Genomic DNA, 16,022 nt, shown 5'->3' with positions numbered 1-16,022 from the left:
ACTTTTTGGCCTGAGGGCCACAGCGGGGTTCCGAAACTGTATAGAGGGCCAGGTATAGTGTATTAAAATACACTACACCCACGTAGGGAAGGCGGTGCCTCCCCAAACAGCCTGGCCCCTGCCCCCATCCGCCCCCTCCCACTTCCCGTCCCCGACTGTCCCCCTCAGAACCCCCAACCCCTCCAACTTCCCCTGTTCCTTGTCCCCTGACTGTCCCCTCCCGAGACCCCCTGCCCCTAACTGCCCCCCCTGGGACCCCACCCCCTATCCAACCCCCCTGATCCCTGTCCCCTGACTGCCCCGACCCCTATCCACACCCTCGCCCTAGACAGCCCCCCCCCCCCCGGGACTCCCATGCCTATCCAACCACTCCCTGTCCCTGACTGCCCCCCCGGGACCCTCTGCCCCTTAACCAACCCCCCGCCCCCTTAACATGCCGCTCAGAGCACCAGGACTGGCAGCCGTAAGTAGTACACCGTATGTGGCACATTCCTACGGGGATCAATTTAATACACTACACCCTGCAGCCAGGCTGCCTGGCAGGAGCTCGCAGCCTCGCTGCCCAGAGCGCTGGCAGCACGGCGAGCTGAGGCTGCAGGGGAGGGGCCGGGGGCTGGCCCACGGGCCGTAGTTTGCCCACCTCTGGTCGACACTGAAAACTTATATCTGCATAGCGACATCAGGCAGGGGTGTGAAAAAACATCTCTCTGAGCGACATCGCCACGCTGACAGAACCCCCGCTGTAGACACAGCTATGTCGACAGAAGCCTTTCTGTCAGTATAGCTAACTTCATTTGGGGAGTTGGTGTTCCCACCTTGACAGAAAAACTTCTGACGCTGTGGGCTGCGTCTATACGAGGGGGCTATACTGGCATAGCCAAGCCAAGCCAGCAACGATTAAGGCCTTACCAAATTCATGGCTGTGTAAAACGTGTCATGGACCGTGGAATCTGGTCTTTTGTGTACTTTTACCCTATACCGTACAGATTTCACGAGGGAGACCAGCGATTCTCAAAAGTTGGGGGTCCCAACCCAAAAGAGTCACCCAAAAGGGGGAGGGGCGGGTATTGTAAGGGGGTTGTGGTTTTGCCACCCTTACTTCTGCACTGCCTTTAGAGCTGGCCGGGTGCCCAGCTCTGCAGGCAGCAGCCCAGAAGTAAGGGTGACAATACCATACCATACCAGGCCGTCCTTACTTCTGCGTTGCAGCTGGCGGCGGCGCTGCCTGCAGAGCTGGACTGCTGGCCAGCAGCTGCCGCTTTCCGGCTGCCCAGCTCTGCAGGCAGCATCACCACCACCAGCAGTGCAGAAGTAAAGGTGGCAATCCCGTCACTTCCCTACAATAACTTTGCAACCCCCGCAAAAAACCCTTTTGGGTAGGGACCCCCACGGTTACAACACCGTGAAATTTCAGATTTAAATGGCTGAAATCATTAAATTGACTATTTTTAAAATTCTATGACCGTGAAATTGACCCAAATGGACCGTGAATTTGGTAGGACCCTAGCAATGATGGGATAGCCTCTGTAGTGTAGATGCACCCACAACTTCCTGGGAGGAATATCTGCTCCTGCTGCTTCAATTCCTCTGCAAGAGGCTGTTTTTCAGAGATTCTTCCTTAGGAATGAAAAACAAAGAGAGAACAGTAGCATTTCTAAATAGGTGGTTTCCCCCATTGGGCTAAGGCAGCCCTTTAGCAAAACAGGTTAACAGCATTGCTTCTGATCTTACTATCACCAGCAAGGCAAGCCACATTTCCCAAAGTTAAACAAGTCTTTATTATTGTCTCCAAGGACTCTACTGCAAGCTCTTCAACGAAACAACATTCTTGCAGCACACAAAATATACAGTTCAGCAACAAATTGCCCACAAGCCCTACATATTGTTGCTTGGCACTAGGAGTGATGCCCAGAACTGGTGAGTTACCCAACTCACTTCCACAGCACCCAGACAATTCCTAAACCCACTGCAATACACAAGAGTCCTAAGCTTGCTCCACACCGTTCCCAGAGTTCAAGAGTGCCTTGTATGTTGGCCAAGCTGAAAGAGGAGCATCAGAGTCCACATAGGCAAGACAGGTATTGACTTTTATTTAAGAGTTTTGTTACTGCTTTACACCTTCAAATGTTGGCCTGAAAGGTTAAGGAGAACTGAGAACCTGATGGTCCCGTCACTTTGTTATTTTAATAAAGTAGTGTAGTATTTTTGAATCACAGGGGGATCAAACAGCCCTATTAAGTGAAAGGTTTAGATTAGCCAATGGGTTAGTATGATAAAGCCACCAGGCTACCTCCTTCATAACCTTGGGTGAGATCAGAGGTCACAGGTCTCTGGGAGGTTTCCCTTCGAGCAGGCAGCCCAGAAGTGCAAGGTGGAACTCCAGCAAGCTCCTTGTGTTCGGTACAAATAATCAGAGAGGCTCAAACTGGAAGCCAAGGCAAGGAGGAAACCCAACAAGTGCCAGGAAAATCAAAGAGCCAGTCAGAGAGTGATGATGTTCAAGTGTGAGAAAGGGCACCAGTTTCTGACTGAAGAAGAGCAATACTTAGCTAGAGACTGAAGGAAGAGAAGATCCATGCAGAAACTTAGTAAAAATGTAAGGAAACTCTGATCAGATTCTTCAGAGAGGAGCTTTGCTCCGAGTTAGAAGAGAAGCCACCTGCTGCTAGAGGACATGAAAGCCATCCTGACCAGGAGCAGACATATGAAACTTCAGGAAGAGATGGAGTTTCCATAGAGCTGGTGAACTGGTACAACACCCCCAGAATGAAGAATGTGACTGGGGCTCCAGGAACAGCTCAGCCCAGGTTCCTCCTGTCTGAAGTTTAGACAAGACCTGGGCACACCACAGAGGATCTGCCCAATAATCCAGAGATTTGATTACTGCACTGTTGTCCTGGGCTCTCAGGAATCCACCCGCAGATGTTGCTAGGAGATGGTGGGAGACTAGGCCGACTGGCATACAATTAACCAATCACCCACTGCCATTGCTGTAACCCTTGTCCTCCCTCCCTCACCTTTATTCTCACCTCCCACATCCTCTCATCTTTTCTATTATTAGACTGTAAGCTCTTGGGGCACAGGGGCTGTATCTTCTACTTGAAAGCACTTTGCACACTACAGGCTCTCCATGTGTGTCACATAATAAATCCAGTGTGGCACCAGAAGACACTAGTTTAATGTCCTTCATAACTGAATCAAGGTCTGTTTATCTCCAGTTCCAAAGGGTGCTCTGGTGCCAGAACTGTTTTCAGGTGTTAACATGTCCTCTTTACCCAAATCACAACCCTTCCCCCCAACCCCTAACACAGTTGAGAGAATTGGCTCTAGCCAGTGCATTCCATAAGAACCTAGCTATGATACCCAGTAGGGAGAGTAGTCATTAGAAACGCGTGTCCAGAATCACTGAACAAACCTATGTCTTACCTATCCCTGCTTTACAGAGAGTCAACTCAGGACCTTGCCGACACACACCTTGGCGTGCCTTGAGGTTCCCTCCCAGTAATCCTTGTCCAGAGTGACCTGTGACGTGTTACACTGATTGAGAGACCTTCCCACACTCCATTTCTGCTGCACTATGGCCACTGCAGCGACTGCCCAGGTTAGCCACCTGCCTTGCAGCACTAGCCACAGCTTCTAGAGCATGCGCCAGCATTGTCCTCTTTCCATATGGAACAGCTACAGTCACCAGGTTAAGGGAGATGAAGGCTATTTTTGTGTGTGGCTGCCTCGGCTTCCACTTCAAGGCTAGTACCAAGCAGTTACAGCACTCTGTCCCTGGCCGCATTGTCCTTTTAAGTCCATGCTACCTTCCGGGACATGGAATGCTTCAAGCGCTCCATGTCCACATCTCCAGGCTGCAGGGATCTCTCCAGGCCCACCAGCATATCCCGATGGCACTCATGGATGTTCAGCGGGTACCTGGCCCTCACAAACTCATAAGCTGCCATCAGCCTCATGTTGAGTTTCACCATCAGGTATTGGATGACACAGGTAGGGGCCAGGGAATAGCCATCTAGGCAGTGGATGAGAACCCGCTTCCTTTTCTCCAGAGAGGCTTCAATGCACTCATTGATGTCCCAGAAGCAAGGCTCCCTCAGGGCAGGACATTCCCCATTCAGGGGGCCCTGGATGTCCACCTTGAGGCGGGACCAGCTGTGCCGGAGCCCTCCTCGGCTGCATGTGCATGGAATGACACTCAGGCTGCAGTTGCTGGGCAGGCTGCTCATGTCGATGATGCTGTCGATGTTGTTCCTGCACAGCACCCTCCCGCAGTAGGCCGCATTGAGGTTCCCCAGGTAGATGCAGTCCATCACCCTGGCGATGACCGGCTCCGAGAAGTTAAAGTATTCCGGTCCTCCTGGCTTTGGGTCGCTGGGTTCCTCAGGCTTTGCACCCCCCCTCTGGCTGTAGTTGCGGGACTTCTTGGAGCTGGAGTAGGACTGAGGGTTGGAATCCAGCTCGGCACTGCTGTTCCAAAATGGTGGAGAGAACAGGGAGAACCGGCTGGAGGATTTGGCTTTGGTGAGTGGACCCACGGGACTGGATAGGGTAGAACTAGAGGAAGAATTGGATCTAGAGGCACAGAAAAGGGACGCCCGCTCCAGAGACCCTGTGCTGCTGGCTGTTCCTCCACTGTGAGCCTGCTCCATCTGCAAGACAAAGAGACTGGTTAGACTACTGGCACCCTGTTCTCTCAGACCTTCATGGGCAGCTGGAGCAGCAGAGGGGCCAGAGGTGGCAGTAGGCCCAGCCAAGCAGCCAAGATATCAAACTGCCACAGGAGCAGATTACACTAGAGGCCTTAAAAACCTCAAAAATGTCTATGCCCAGACATCTAACTAGCCAGTTACCCTTGTATCAGACAGAGCACATGCCACAACCACACCCAAATCACTCCTCACCTGAGCCTGCAGACTCCTCCGCCACCCCGGGACATCAGAGTGGCCATCCCCATCCGACGAGAGCGAAAAGCAGAGCGTTCGATGTTTCCTGGTGGGCAGCTGGGGTGCAGGGGACACATTGTCAGGCCTTCGATTGAGCGCTTCGTTCCTATTCATCATCAAGTTTGGACAGGAGCCTGCAGGGATAGAAAAAGCCACCCATGCACAGAAAGTGCTTTCATTACAAAGATCTGCCTTGTTGAGAGACAGGGCTCTGTGCATCTTAATAAGCCTTTCCTCAACACTCCCTTTAATGTTCTGCTGTTGCGGCAGGAATATTGTGATTCATTGAGAGAAGAGCTTGAACCAATTATGGGACGAGCATTTTAGCTGCAGATTCAGAGGGACTCAGAAGCTACAGTGAAACCTTTCAGCCCATTTGTCAGTGTGCTTGCGGTTTTCCCACTTTTTGGAAGGCGAAACAATGAAATATTGAGCTAGGAGTCCATTTGTTTCCGGAGCATTTCATTACAGACCCAATGGCTCCTGACAACCCTTATTTACATAGAGGATAGCGCTTAGGAGCTTTACTGTGCAGATTAGCACCAAATGCTGCACTCCACATGGAAGCAGCAACAAATGAAGCTGACAGGTCAGTTTCACTCTCCCCCACAGGTAGAGCACAGAGAGAGCAGAGGGAATGAAGGGAGGATAGGGCTACAGGAGGGAGAGAAGCCCCAATCCACCCGACTGCATGTAGCTCTCTCTAATTATGCTCATGCACAGCTGGTTTGGGAGTAGGGTGTGTGGAACTTGAGTAACAGAACCCTCTGAATGTCAGCCTCCCACCTACCAGATGTTCTAATCAGAGCCAGGACTAGAAGCCATATGTTTCTAGCACCCAGCCCTGTGCTCAGAACTTGCCATACTAAGAAGCTAAGATATAATTACACATACTCTTCAACTATAGCGTTCAGCAGAAAGCACTCCTAAAAACCTCTCTCCAACAGGTTAACAATTAGCTTTTACAATCCACGACCATGGACTTTAAGAAGCACTGACCATGAATTCACCAATCTGTGCTCAAACTGAGACTACCAAGTGTGTGTGTGTGTCTCAGAGGCAGTCTCTGCCCCAAAGAGCTTACAATCTAAAGAGGCAAGCATCTGAGCAGAACATGCAGAGTGCACAGATTTAGATCCCACTAGGCTTAAATGATTAACATTTTAAAGCCCATTCCTGCCTTCTACCCCCGAACCACTGACAAAGCTTTCTGGGGACATTAAGCCACTAAGAAATAACAGCAGGGCTATTTGTCTGGAAACCCTCTATACATCTTTAAGAAGGGAGCAAGAGCCTAGCTGCACTCCACACAAAACCCCAAGGCCAGTCACTTCCCTGCTAACCAGTTGCTCCTCAATATTTGTTTTGCTGCTCTCCATGTTTCCTCAGAGGCTGTGTAAAAGCCAGGTTTAAACATAGGCAGCCACTTGGAACAGCTCATAAACCTACACCCACCTGTGCAGTGCTGGGAGAGAGCCACCGAGGAGGAGATCTGCAAGGAGCTGGGCATCTTAAAGGTTTTCTCAAGGTGCTTTACAATCAAGCCTGGAAAATTGAGAGGGACATGCACATTAGCAAGGGCATAGTGAGTGACCCGATGTATCAGGGCAAAACCCCACTTTATTTGGAGTATTTCTAAGTATAGATCCACAGGACAGACAGCAACTGCTCACAAGCATCCTGCCACGGCCTATGACTAAGCGCCATCTAAACAGATACAGTACAGCCTCGGCTATGCCACATATACAGGGTAACGTTCTGCTGGCCAGCAACTCCTCGTTGTGCTGTACAAACGACAAATCCAGAGTGCAGATGCTTCCAAGTACCAATGGCCTGGCAACCTGCTTCCACTCTGATCAGGGCTTAGAAGGTGCAGTGCAGGCAACAGAGATCATTGGGCCAATTCTTCAGTTAGCTGAAACCCACCCACCTCCCATGCCAGAGATCTTAAAATAATCAAGTTTGTACTGAATTCACTCCACAATGTCCTAAAACCAACTTCCCCGGGATAACATGCCTATTACAGAGTCCCTCCCTAAAGCACACATTTAAGCTGTCGCCAGTTTCCAGCTAACTTCAGAACTGGACAACACAGACAATTTCACACCTCTCCTGAGGCTGGCATGTGTGACATTTCCGCTTCCACTCCATCCATGAGAGATCCCCTTGTCTCTAGCATTATGGTGCCTCAAAACAGCAGCTAATCACCATCCATCAGCCATGAAGTGTTATCCTGTTGCACCCAAGTATGGCAAGTGATGGGCAGCCTTAGAGAAGAGCTCTCTCCTCACTCCCACACAGCTGTATCAAGCATTGGCAGTCTGCTACCTCTGCACAGGCAAATCCCCCCACTGCGATCACATGCTGTACATGAGTGGAACTGACACCAAGTAATATCATCCATGTCAGAGAGGAGAATTTTCCCCATCAGGCTGGATCCTGAGTTCTCTGTATAGCTGCTTAAAGAATACAGGATAGAGCCCTTAGTGTATTTACTTCTGGGCTTTGTAGACATAAGCAATATTCCTATCTACATCTGAACTTCACAAAGCTCCCTGAGCAGTGCTGTTGTAACACAAAGGCCAAAACATTCTAATTGGGGAGCCAGAAGCAAGGGCTCTAAAGCCAAACAGAGGCATCTGCATAAAAATGACCTAATTTTCATAGGCACTGAGCACTTGCAGTTCTTGCTGGCTTCAGCGAGAGCAGTGAGTACTCAGCACCTCTTATAAATCGAATAGACAAGGCCTTGTCTACACACAAACTTATGCTAGTTTAGCTTAATTGGTGCAAACCCCATACGTGGGCATGCTTGGGCCAGGATTCTGCAAATACTTATGTATGTGGTACACTTCACTATAGTCAAGCCCTGTTGACTTCAAGGACTTAAAGTTAAGCACATGCTTAAGAATTTGCAGAACAGGAGCCTTATTTCAGTTCCACATAACTTTGTTCCTAAGAGACTACAAGTTTATTTCAGTTTACCTTAAACTAAAATAAGAGTGTCCACACAGGGGTTTGCAGCAGTTTAACTAAGTTGGTTTTGAAACACACCTTTAGTTAAACTGGTGCCAGTGGCCATATGCTTGGCTTTAGGGGGGGCCTCACTTTAGGCTCCCTAATTTGAATTTTTTGGCTTAAAAGCTGTCACGGTTCCCCCCCCACTCTGAACTCTAGGGTACAGATGTGGGGACCTGCATGAAAAACCTCCTAAGCTTATCTTTACCAGCTTAGGTCAAAACTTCCCCAAGGTACAAAATATTACACCTTGGACTGGCCGCTACCACCACCAAACTAATACTGGTTACTGGGGAAGAGCTGTTTGGACGCGTCCTTCCCCCCCAAAATACTTCCCAAAACCTTGCACCCCACTTCCTGGACAAGGTTTGGTAAAAAGCCTCACCAATTTGCCTAGGTGACTACAGATCCAGACCCTTGGATCTTAAGAACAATGAACAATCCTCCCAACACTTGCACCCCCCCTTTCCTGGGAAATGTTGGATAAAAAGCCTCACCAATTTGCATAGGTGACCACAGACCCAAACCCTTGGATCTGAGAACAATGAAAAAGCATTCAGTGTTTTACAAGAAGACTTTTAATAAAAAATAGAAGTAAATAGAAATAAAGAAATCCCCCCTGTAAAATCAGGATGGTAGATATCTTACAGGGTAATTAGATTCAAAAACATAGAGAACCCCTCTAGGCAAAACCTTAAGTTACAAAAAAGATACACAGACAGAAATAGTTATTCTATTCAGCACAATTCTTTTCTCAGCCATTTAAAGAAATCATAATCTAACACATACCTAGCTAGATTACTTACTAAAAGTTCTAAGACTCCATTCCTGTTCTGTCCCCGGCCAAGACGACTACAGACAGACACAGACCCTTTGTTTCTCTCCCTCCTCCCAGCTTTTGAAAGTATCTTGTCTCCTCATTGGTCATTTTGGTCAGGTGCCAGCGAGGTTACCTTTAGCTTCTTAACCCTTTACAGGTGAGAGGAGCTTTCCCCTGGCCAGGAGGGATTTCAAAGGGGTTTACCCTTCCCTTTATATTTATGACAAAAGCTTTTATCATATCATTTGTGTAAGGACTGTAGATGGCAAGAGCACCTCCCAAAGGCTGGTTTAGCCTCCCAATACCCTTGTGAGGTAGTCAGTATCTGCCATTTTGCAGATGGGGAAGTTGAGGCATAGAGTCATTAGGGTATGACTTTGGGCATTCACTTGAGTAATTACCAGAACTGGGACTAGAACCTAGGAGTTCTGATTTCCATGTCCCACCCTAACCATTAGGCCACAACCCTTCTTTGGAGGTGCTGGCATGAAGGGGATACTACAGGCTTTGAAATATACATTACAGCATTTGAAACTAACTGAGATTGATGTTGCTGCAGTTCTTACACCCTTTCCTCCAGGGACTCCTGTTGGGCGAGTCTGGGCCCACATCCTATTTCCCCTTCTCTCACTCACCTGTAACCCCATTCCTCTTTGAGTTACATTTTTTGTCCAGAAGCTTGAAGGCTATGAAATCCTTGTGCCATTTCTCCACTGACTCCATTGTCCTCAGGCCTGCAACAGGGAAAAACAAGAAATCAAAACCTAAACACACTACTGCTCACCTTTCACATTGGGAGATCTGGCCTGCTGGGAGACAGAAGAATGAGGGCGGCTGCCAATTCACACAACTGGTTCTCTTTTTCTGATAAGATCGCTTAAGTGTGTATGTAAAATGGAGATAGAGAGCCTGAATCAAATCCCAGATGCAGCCAACCCTCAAATTTCAGGATGTTTGCAAAATTTGGAGCTCAGATCTGAAACATACAAGCTTTTAAAACTAGAGACGCCTTTTCTTCTGCATGGTGAGAAAAGCTCTGCTTCCCATTTGAAAGAAATCGAAATCTGAGTAGCTGCACATACATAGATAACTTAACATTCACCACAGGTTTGGACAATGGAGTCAGCAGCAGCATCTCCCCTAACATTTCATAATCATGGATCTGGCATTTAGTCAGAATGGTGAACCAACATTGTTGTCCAAGGCTAGTTACAGGTTTCATCACTGGGCCCAATCCATCCCATTAAATGTAACCCAAAGCCAAGGACCAGAAGGCAAGAGGGGAGGATGCATGGGTCTTGGTTTAGTTACTTATCTAGGAGATTAAATTAGAAGAAAAACCTTAAGGGTGAAAAAAAACTCACATATCTATTATAATGTTGTCATCTGTAAAAAGAAAAGGAGTACTTGTGACACCTTAGAGACTAACAAATTTATTTGAGCATAAGCTTTCGTGAGCTACAGCTCACTTCATCGGATGCATGTAGCTCACGAAAGCTTATGCTCAAATAAATGTTTTAGTCTCTAAGGTGCCACAAGTACTCCTTTTCTTTTTGCAGATACAGACTAACACAGCTGCTACTCTGAAAGTTGTCACCTATAGCATTCATCCCCCCAGATGATTTTGGGAGAGAGAAAGAGTTTTTCCCTCTCGCTAGAATCCCCAAAAGGAAAATGTCTACTATCATGCGAAAGCAAAAGGAGACCAACAGAAAGTTATAAGGGAAGGGAAAAGAGGGAGGTGGCAGTTCTTAACTTTTAAGAGACTGATCCAAAACTAACACACACACACACACACAAAAGCCAAAATCAGAAGCCAAAAATGCCCTGGGGCTTTGGGAGCCTAGTGCCGGTTCAAATTTTGAAAAGGTAAAGAGCAGCAAGTCCTGCGATGGAGGAGTGTTGGTACCAGGAGCCAGCAGGTTTCTGGGAGTGCGTTTCACCAGGAAAACACACACTCACAGAACCCAGAATTCAGTGCCTGCCTTTGAGCGGAACTCACACCTGCAAGACCACAGGCGCCCCCAGAACACAGCTGGGGGGAAGGGGGGGGGAAGAGCCCAAGGCAGCAGGGAGGGATGAGGCAACTGAACCCTACTCTGAGAGCTGCTATCCCCCGCAGAAAGGCAGGACTGAAAAGAGGTACAGAGGAAAGACACCCCCTTCATTCCCCTCCCCCAGCTTCAGCACAGAAGACACACCCAGCTCCCAGCCCAGTGCCTCCCTCCCCACCCCACAGTGCAGAGACCCCCCCCCGCCCAGGCCAGGCAGGACCACTCCACCCCCCACCCTCACTGCAGACAAAACCCTCAACTCCAGCCCAGGCTGGCTCAGCCCCATCACAGCCGCCCCAGGCAGCCCCCAAAGCCTCACCCCACCGAACACATTCCCAGCCCCCCGCCAGCCCCACTCCCCGGGCAGTAGCCAGCCCAGCCACGGGAGTTTCCCCAAGCAACCCTCAGCCGCTTCGGGAAGTTCTCCCTGGTGCTCAGAGCAACTCTGAAGAACTCCCCCGGAGAAGTTTTACCGGGGCGGAGGGGGATCCCGGGGGCTGAGCCTGCCGCGGTGCGCAGAGCCTGGGCTGCAGGCAAGTGCAAGGGACGCTCCCCGGAGAGAAGGGGCGGCCGTGCCGGGGCAGCTGGGAGATGTAGTCTTTGGAACAAAGCGGGGCCCTCTTCCTCCCTCACCTGCTCCAGCCTGCCCTGGCTCCTAACACTGCCTCACTTGGGCTCGTCCCCTCTGGGCTGGGTCACTGGGCGGCCCCTTCCTTCCCACCCCTGGCCCTGCGCTGTCCTACTTTGCTCCTGGGAGCTGTTGCAGTGTCACTCATAGGGTGACCGAATAGCAACCAGGACTCGTTTTTTCCCTCTGCGAGAGGGGGTATAGTTGCGTATATAAGACAAAGTCCCTGTTATCAGGATGGCAATATCGGAAGGTGGGGTCACCCTAACCTCATTGAAGAGGCTGGCCAGTGCTCTCCAGTGCTTTAGCCCCCCCTCACCACATGGTAGCTCTTCCTACCACAGCCCTGCCAAGCCCATACAACACAGTCATGAGCCAGCTCCCCTAGGCCAGTCCACGAGGTTGGCTTCAAATCATGAGGTTTAAAAAGAAAATCAGGTGGGTGGGTGGGTGTTTGCCTTCTGTTTTATGAGCCATTAGGTTTCATGTTCTCTACAACCATCAGGGATAGAAACGTAATTCCTATTTTTAATCACATAAATCCAGGAGCTGAGGCTTTAAAGAAAAAAAACCCAACAACCGCCCAACATTGTGAAAGTCACCGTAAAATCATTAGCATTCACAACGTTGGTTAATAAGTATTTATGATGCAGACAAGTTTGCTCTTTTGCTAGTGCAGTTTTGCCAGCCCCAGTCCTCCAGAACACATGAGTCAGACCCCCCAAAACCACTGGCTTAAACATCATGAGATTTTAAATAAATAGATGTTGGGTTCTTTTTCTTTTTCTTCTGATTTCTCAGCCTCTAGGTTACATTCAATTCACACTGTCAAGACTTTCCTCCACAAACATGAAGTCCAGAAAAAAAAATTTGAAACAAAGCTGAGATTCTCAGCACCAGGTGTTGGGGTTTAAAAAAAACAGGAAATATCACAAGACTTGTGATAAAAATCAGGGGAGTTGGCAACAGCATATCAGACCCTGTTGCCCAGGGTTCCCACATGTTATATCAATTTACCTGTACACTTTATTAATTTCATTCTTCTACCCGTAGTAAGTAATTCCATACACATAATTAACCCAAAATAATAAAATAAATATGTGACTCATAGTAAGTAGTGGAATACTCTAGCATGCACATGTGATTGAATAACAATCCTTGATTTGTTTCTCACAAAACCTCTACATACACACACACTATCTCTACACTCCCAGGGCCCAGTTCTCCACTGCCTTGCACTTTATGTACGAATTAACACCTCTGCAAAGAAAGGACAGAATGGCAGGCTGCTTTGGTGACACTTAACAGCCACTTTGCACAGGCATAGGTTATTAGAACATGTGAGTTCCTGACTCCCAATCCTGGGCTCACTTAATCATAGAATCATAGAATAACAGAGTTGGAAGGGACCTCTGGAGGCCATCTAGTCCAACCCCCTGCCCAGAGCAGGACCAATCCCAACTAAATCATCCCAGCCAGGGCTTTGTCAAGCCTGACCTTAAAAACTTCTAAGGAAAGGGATTCTACCACCTCCCTAGGTAACCCATTCCAGTGTTTCACCACCCTCCTAGTGAAAAAGTTTTTCCTAATATCCAATCTAAACCTCCCACACTGCAACTTGAGACCATTACTCCTTGTCCTGTCATCTGCTATCACTGAGAATAGTCTAGATCCATCCTCTTTGGGTCCACCTTTCAGGAGTTGAAAGCAGCTATCAAATCCCCCCTCATTCTTCTCTTCCGTAGACTAAACAATCCCAGTTCCCTCAGCCTCTCCTCATAAGTCATGTGTTCCAGTCCCCTAATCATTTTTGTTGCCCTTTGCTGGACTCTCTCCAATTTCTTCACATCCTTCTTGTAGCGTGGGGCCCAAAACTGGACACAGTACTCCAGATGAGGCTTCACCAATGTCAAATAGAGGGGAACGATCACGTCCCTCGATCTGCTCGCTATGCCCCTACTTATACACCCCAAAATGCCATTGGCCTTCTTGGCAACAACGGCACACTGTTGACTCATAATCAGCGTCTCGTCCACTGTAACCCCTAGGTCCTTTTCTGCAGAACTGCTGCCTAGCCATTCGGTCCCTAGTCTGTAGCGGTGCATTGGATTCTTCCGTCCTAAGTGCGAGAGTCTGCACTTGTCTTTGTTGAACCTCATCAGATTTCTTTTGGCCCAATCCTCCAATTTATCTAGGTCCCTCTGTATCCTATCCCTACCCTCCAGCATATCTACCACTCCTCCCAGTTTAGTGTCATCCGCAAACTTGTTGAGGGTGCAATCCACACCATCCTCCAGATCATTAATGAAGATATTGAACAAAACCGGCCCCAGGACCAACCCTTGGGGCACTCTGCTAGATACCAGCTGCCAACTAGAGATGGAGCCATTGATCACTACCCGTTGAGCCCGACAATCTAGCCAACTTTCTACCCACCTTGTAATGTATCCATCCAGCCCATACTTCTTTAACTCGCTGACAAGAATACTGTGGGAGATCGTGTCAAAAGCTTTGCTAAAGTCAAGGAATAACATGTCCACTGCTTTCCCTTTATCCACAGAACCAGTTATCTCATCATAGAAGGCAATTAGATTAGTCAGGCATGACTTTCCCTTGGTGAATCCATGCTGACTGTTCCTGATCACTTTCCTCTCGTCTAAGTGCTTCAGAATTGATTCCTTGAGGACATGCTCCATGATTTTTCCGGGGACTGAGGTGAGGCTGACCGGCCTGTAGTTCCCAGGATCATCCTTCTTCCCTTTTTAAAAGATGGGCACTACGTTAGCATTTTTCCAATCTTCCGGGACTTCCCCCGATCGCCATGAGTTTTCAAAGATAATGGCCAATGGCTCTGCAATCACATCCGCCAATTCCTTTAGCACTCTCGGATGCAACGCATCCAGCCCCATGGACTTGTGCACATCCAGTTTTTCTAAATAGTCCCGAACCACTTCTACCTTCACAGAGTGCTGGCCACCTCCTCCCCATTTGGTGCTGCCCAGTGCAGTAGTCTGGGAGCCGACCTTGTTCATGAAGACAAAGGTAAAAAAAGCATTGAGTACATTAGCTTTTTCCACATCCTCTGTCACTAGGTTGCCTCCCTCATTCAGTAAGGGGTCCACACTTTCCTTGGCTTTCTTCTTATTGCCAACATACCTGAAGAAACCCTTCTTGTTACTTTTAACATCCCTCGCTAGCTGCAACTCCAGGTGTGATTTAGCCTTTCTGATTCCATTCCTACATGCCTGAGCAACATTTATATACTCATCCCTGGTCATTTGTCCAATCTTCCACTTCTTGTAAGCCTCTTTTTTTTGTTTAAGATCAGCAAGGATTTCACTGTTAAGCCAAGCTGGTCACCTGCCGTATTTACTCTTCTTTCTACACATAGGGATGGTTTGTCCCTGTAACCTCAATAAGGATTCTTTAAAATACAGCCAGCTCTCCTGGACTCCTTTCCCCCTCATGTTATTCTCCCAGGGGATCTTGCCCATTAGTTCCCTGAGGGAGTCAAAGTCTGCTTTTCTGAAGTCCAGGGTCTGTATTCTGCTGCTTTCCTTTCTTCCTTGTGTCAGGATCCTGAACTCGACCATCTCATGGTCACTGCCTCCCAGGTTCCCATCCACTTTTGCTTCCCCTACTAGTTCTTCCCGGTTTGTGAGCAGCAGGTCAAGAAGAGCTCCGCCCCTAGTTGGTTCCTCCAGCACTTGCACCAGGAAATTGTCCCCTACCATTTCCAAAAACTTCCTGGATTGTCTGTGCACTGCTGTATTGCTCTCCCAGCAGATATCAGGATGATTAAAGTCGCCCATGAGAACCAGGGCATGCGATCTAGTAGCTTCTGCGAGTTGCCGGAAGAAAGCCTCGTCCACCTCATCCCCCTGGTCCGGTGGTCTATAGCAGACTTCCACCACAACATCACCCTTGTTGCTCAGGCTTCTAAACTTAATCCAGAGACTCTCAGGTTTTTCTGCAGTTTCATACTTGAGCTCTGAGCAGTCATACTGCTCCCTTACATACAGTGCAACTCCCCCACCTTTTCTGACCTCCCTGTCCTTCCTGAATAGTTTATACCCATCCATGACAGTACTCCAGTCATGCGAGTTATGCCACCAAGTCCCTGTTATTCCAATCACATCATAATTCCCTGACTTTGCCAGGACCTCCAGTTCTCCCTGCTTGTTTCCCAGGCTTTGTACTAAGTAATTCCATACACATAATTAACCCAAAATAATAAAATAAATATGTGACTCATAGTAAGTAATGGAATACTCTAGCATGCACATGTGATTGAATAACAATCCTTGATTTGTTTCTCACAAAACCTCTACATACACACACACTATCTCTACACTCCCAGGGCCCAGTTCTCCACTGCCTTGCACTTTATGTACGAATTAACACCTCTGCAAAGAAAGGACAGAATGGCAGGCTGCTTTGTTGACACTGAACAGCCACTTTGCACAGGCATAGGTTATTAGAATATGTGAGTTCCTGACTCCCAATCCTGGGCTCACTTCTCAAGCCACGCCATCAGGGGCTCATTCACCTGCACA

At 48.4% G+C, this 16,022-nt stretch overlaps 1 protein-coding gene across 1 annotated transcript; it reads right to left on the bottom strand.

The window, feature by feature from the left end:
• Positions 1-1,760: 1,760 nt before the first annotated feature.
• On the bottom strand, positions 1,761-11,398 carry LOC140912589 (uncharacterized). Its single transcript, XM_073347233.1, has 5 exons — positions 11,312-11,398; positions 9,420-9,518; positions 6,402-6,491; positions 4,905-5,080; positions 1,761-4,652 (listed from the first exon to the last, which is right to left on the bottom strand). Exons 2-5 carry the CDS (start codon positions 9,505-9,507, stop codon positions 3,795-3,797), a joined length of 1,212 nt encoding a protein of 403 aa, XP_073203334.1. The 5' UTR covers positions 9,508-9,518; positions 11,312-11,398; the 3' UTR covers positions 1,761-3,794.
• Between the last annotated feature and the right edge of the window lie 4,624 nt (positions 11,399-16,022).

Source organism: Lepidochelys kempii, chromosome 6, assembly GCF_965140265.1.
Source record: "Lepidochelys kempii isolate rLepKem1 chromosome 6, rLepKem1.hap2, whole genome shotgun sequence".
Classification (NCBI taxonomy): Eukaryota; Metazoa; Chordata; order Testudines; family Cheloniidae; genus Lepidochelys; species Lepidochelys kempii.
This window is presented reverse-complemented; position numbering and strand designations above follow the sequence as displayed.

What these genes read in the sequence shown, in the direction of transcription:
- LOC140912589 (XM_073347233.1), bottom strand. Translation starts at nt 9,507, where the DNA reads ATGGAGTCAGTGGAGAAATGGCACAAGGATTTCATAGCCTTCAAGCTT. An exon ending in AAAGAGGAATGGGGTTACAG is followed by an intron (nt 6,492 to 9,419) that starts GTGAGTGAGAGA and finishes TCAATTTTCCAG; the next exon opens with GCTTGATTGTAAAGCACCTT. An exon ending in GGAGGAGTCTGCAGGCTCAG is followed by an intron (nt 4,653 to 4,904) that starts GTGAGGAGTGAT and finishes TTTGTCTTGCAG; the next exon opens with ATGGAGCAGGCTCACAGTGG.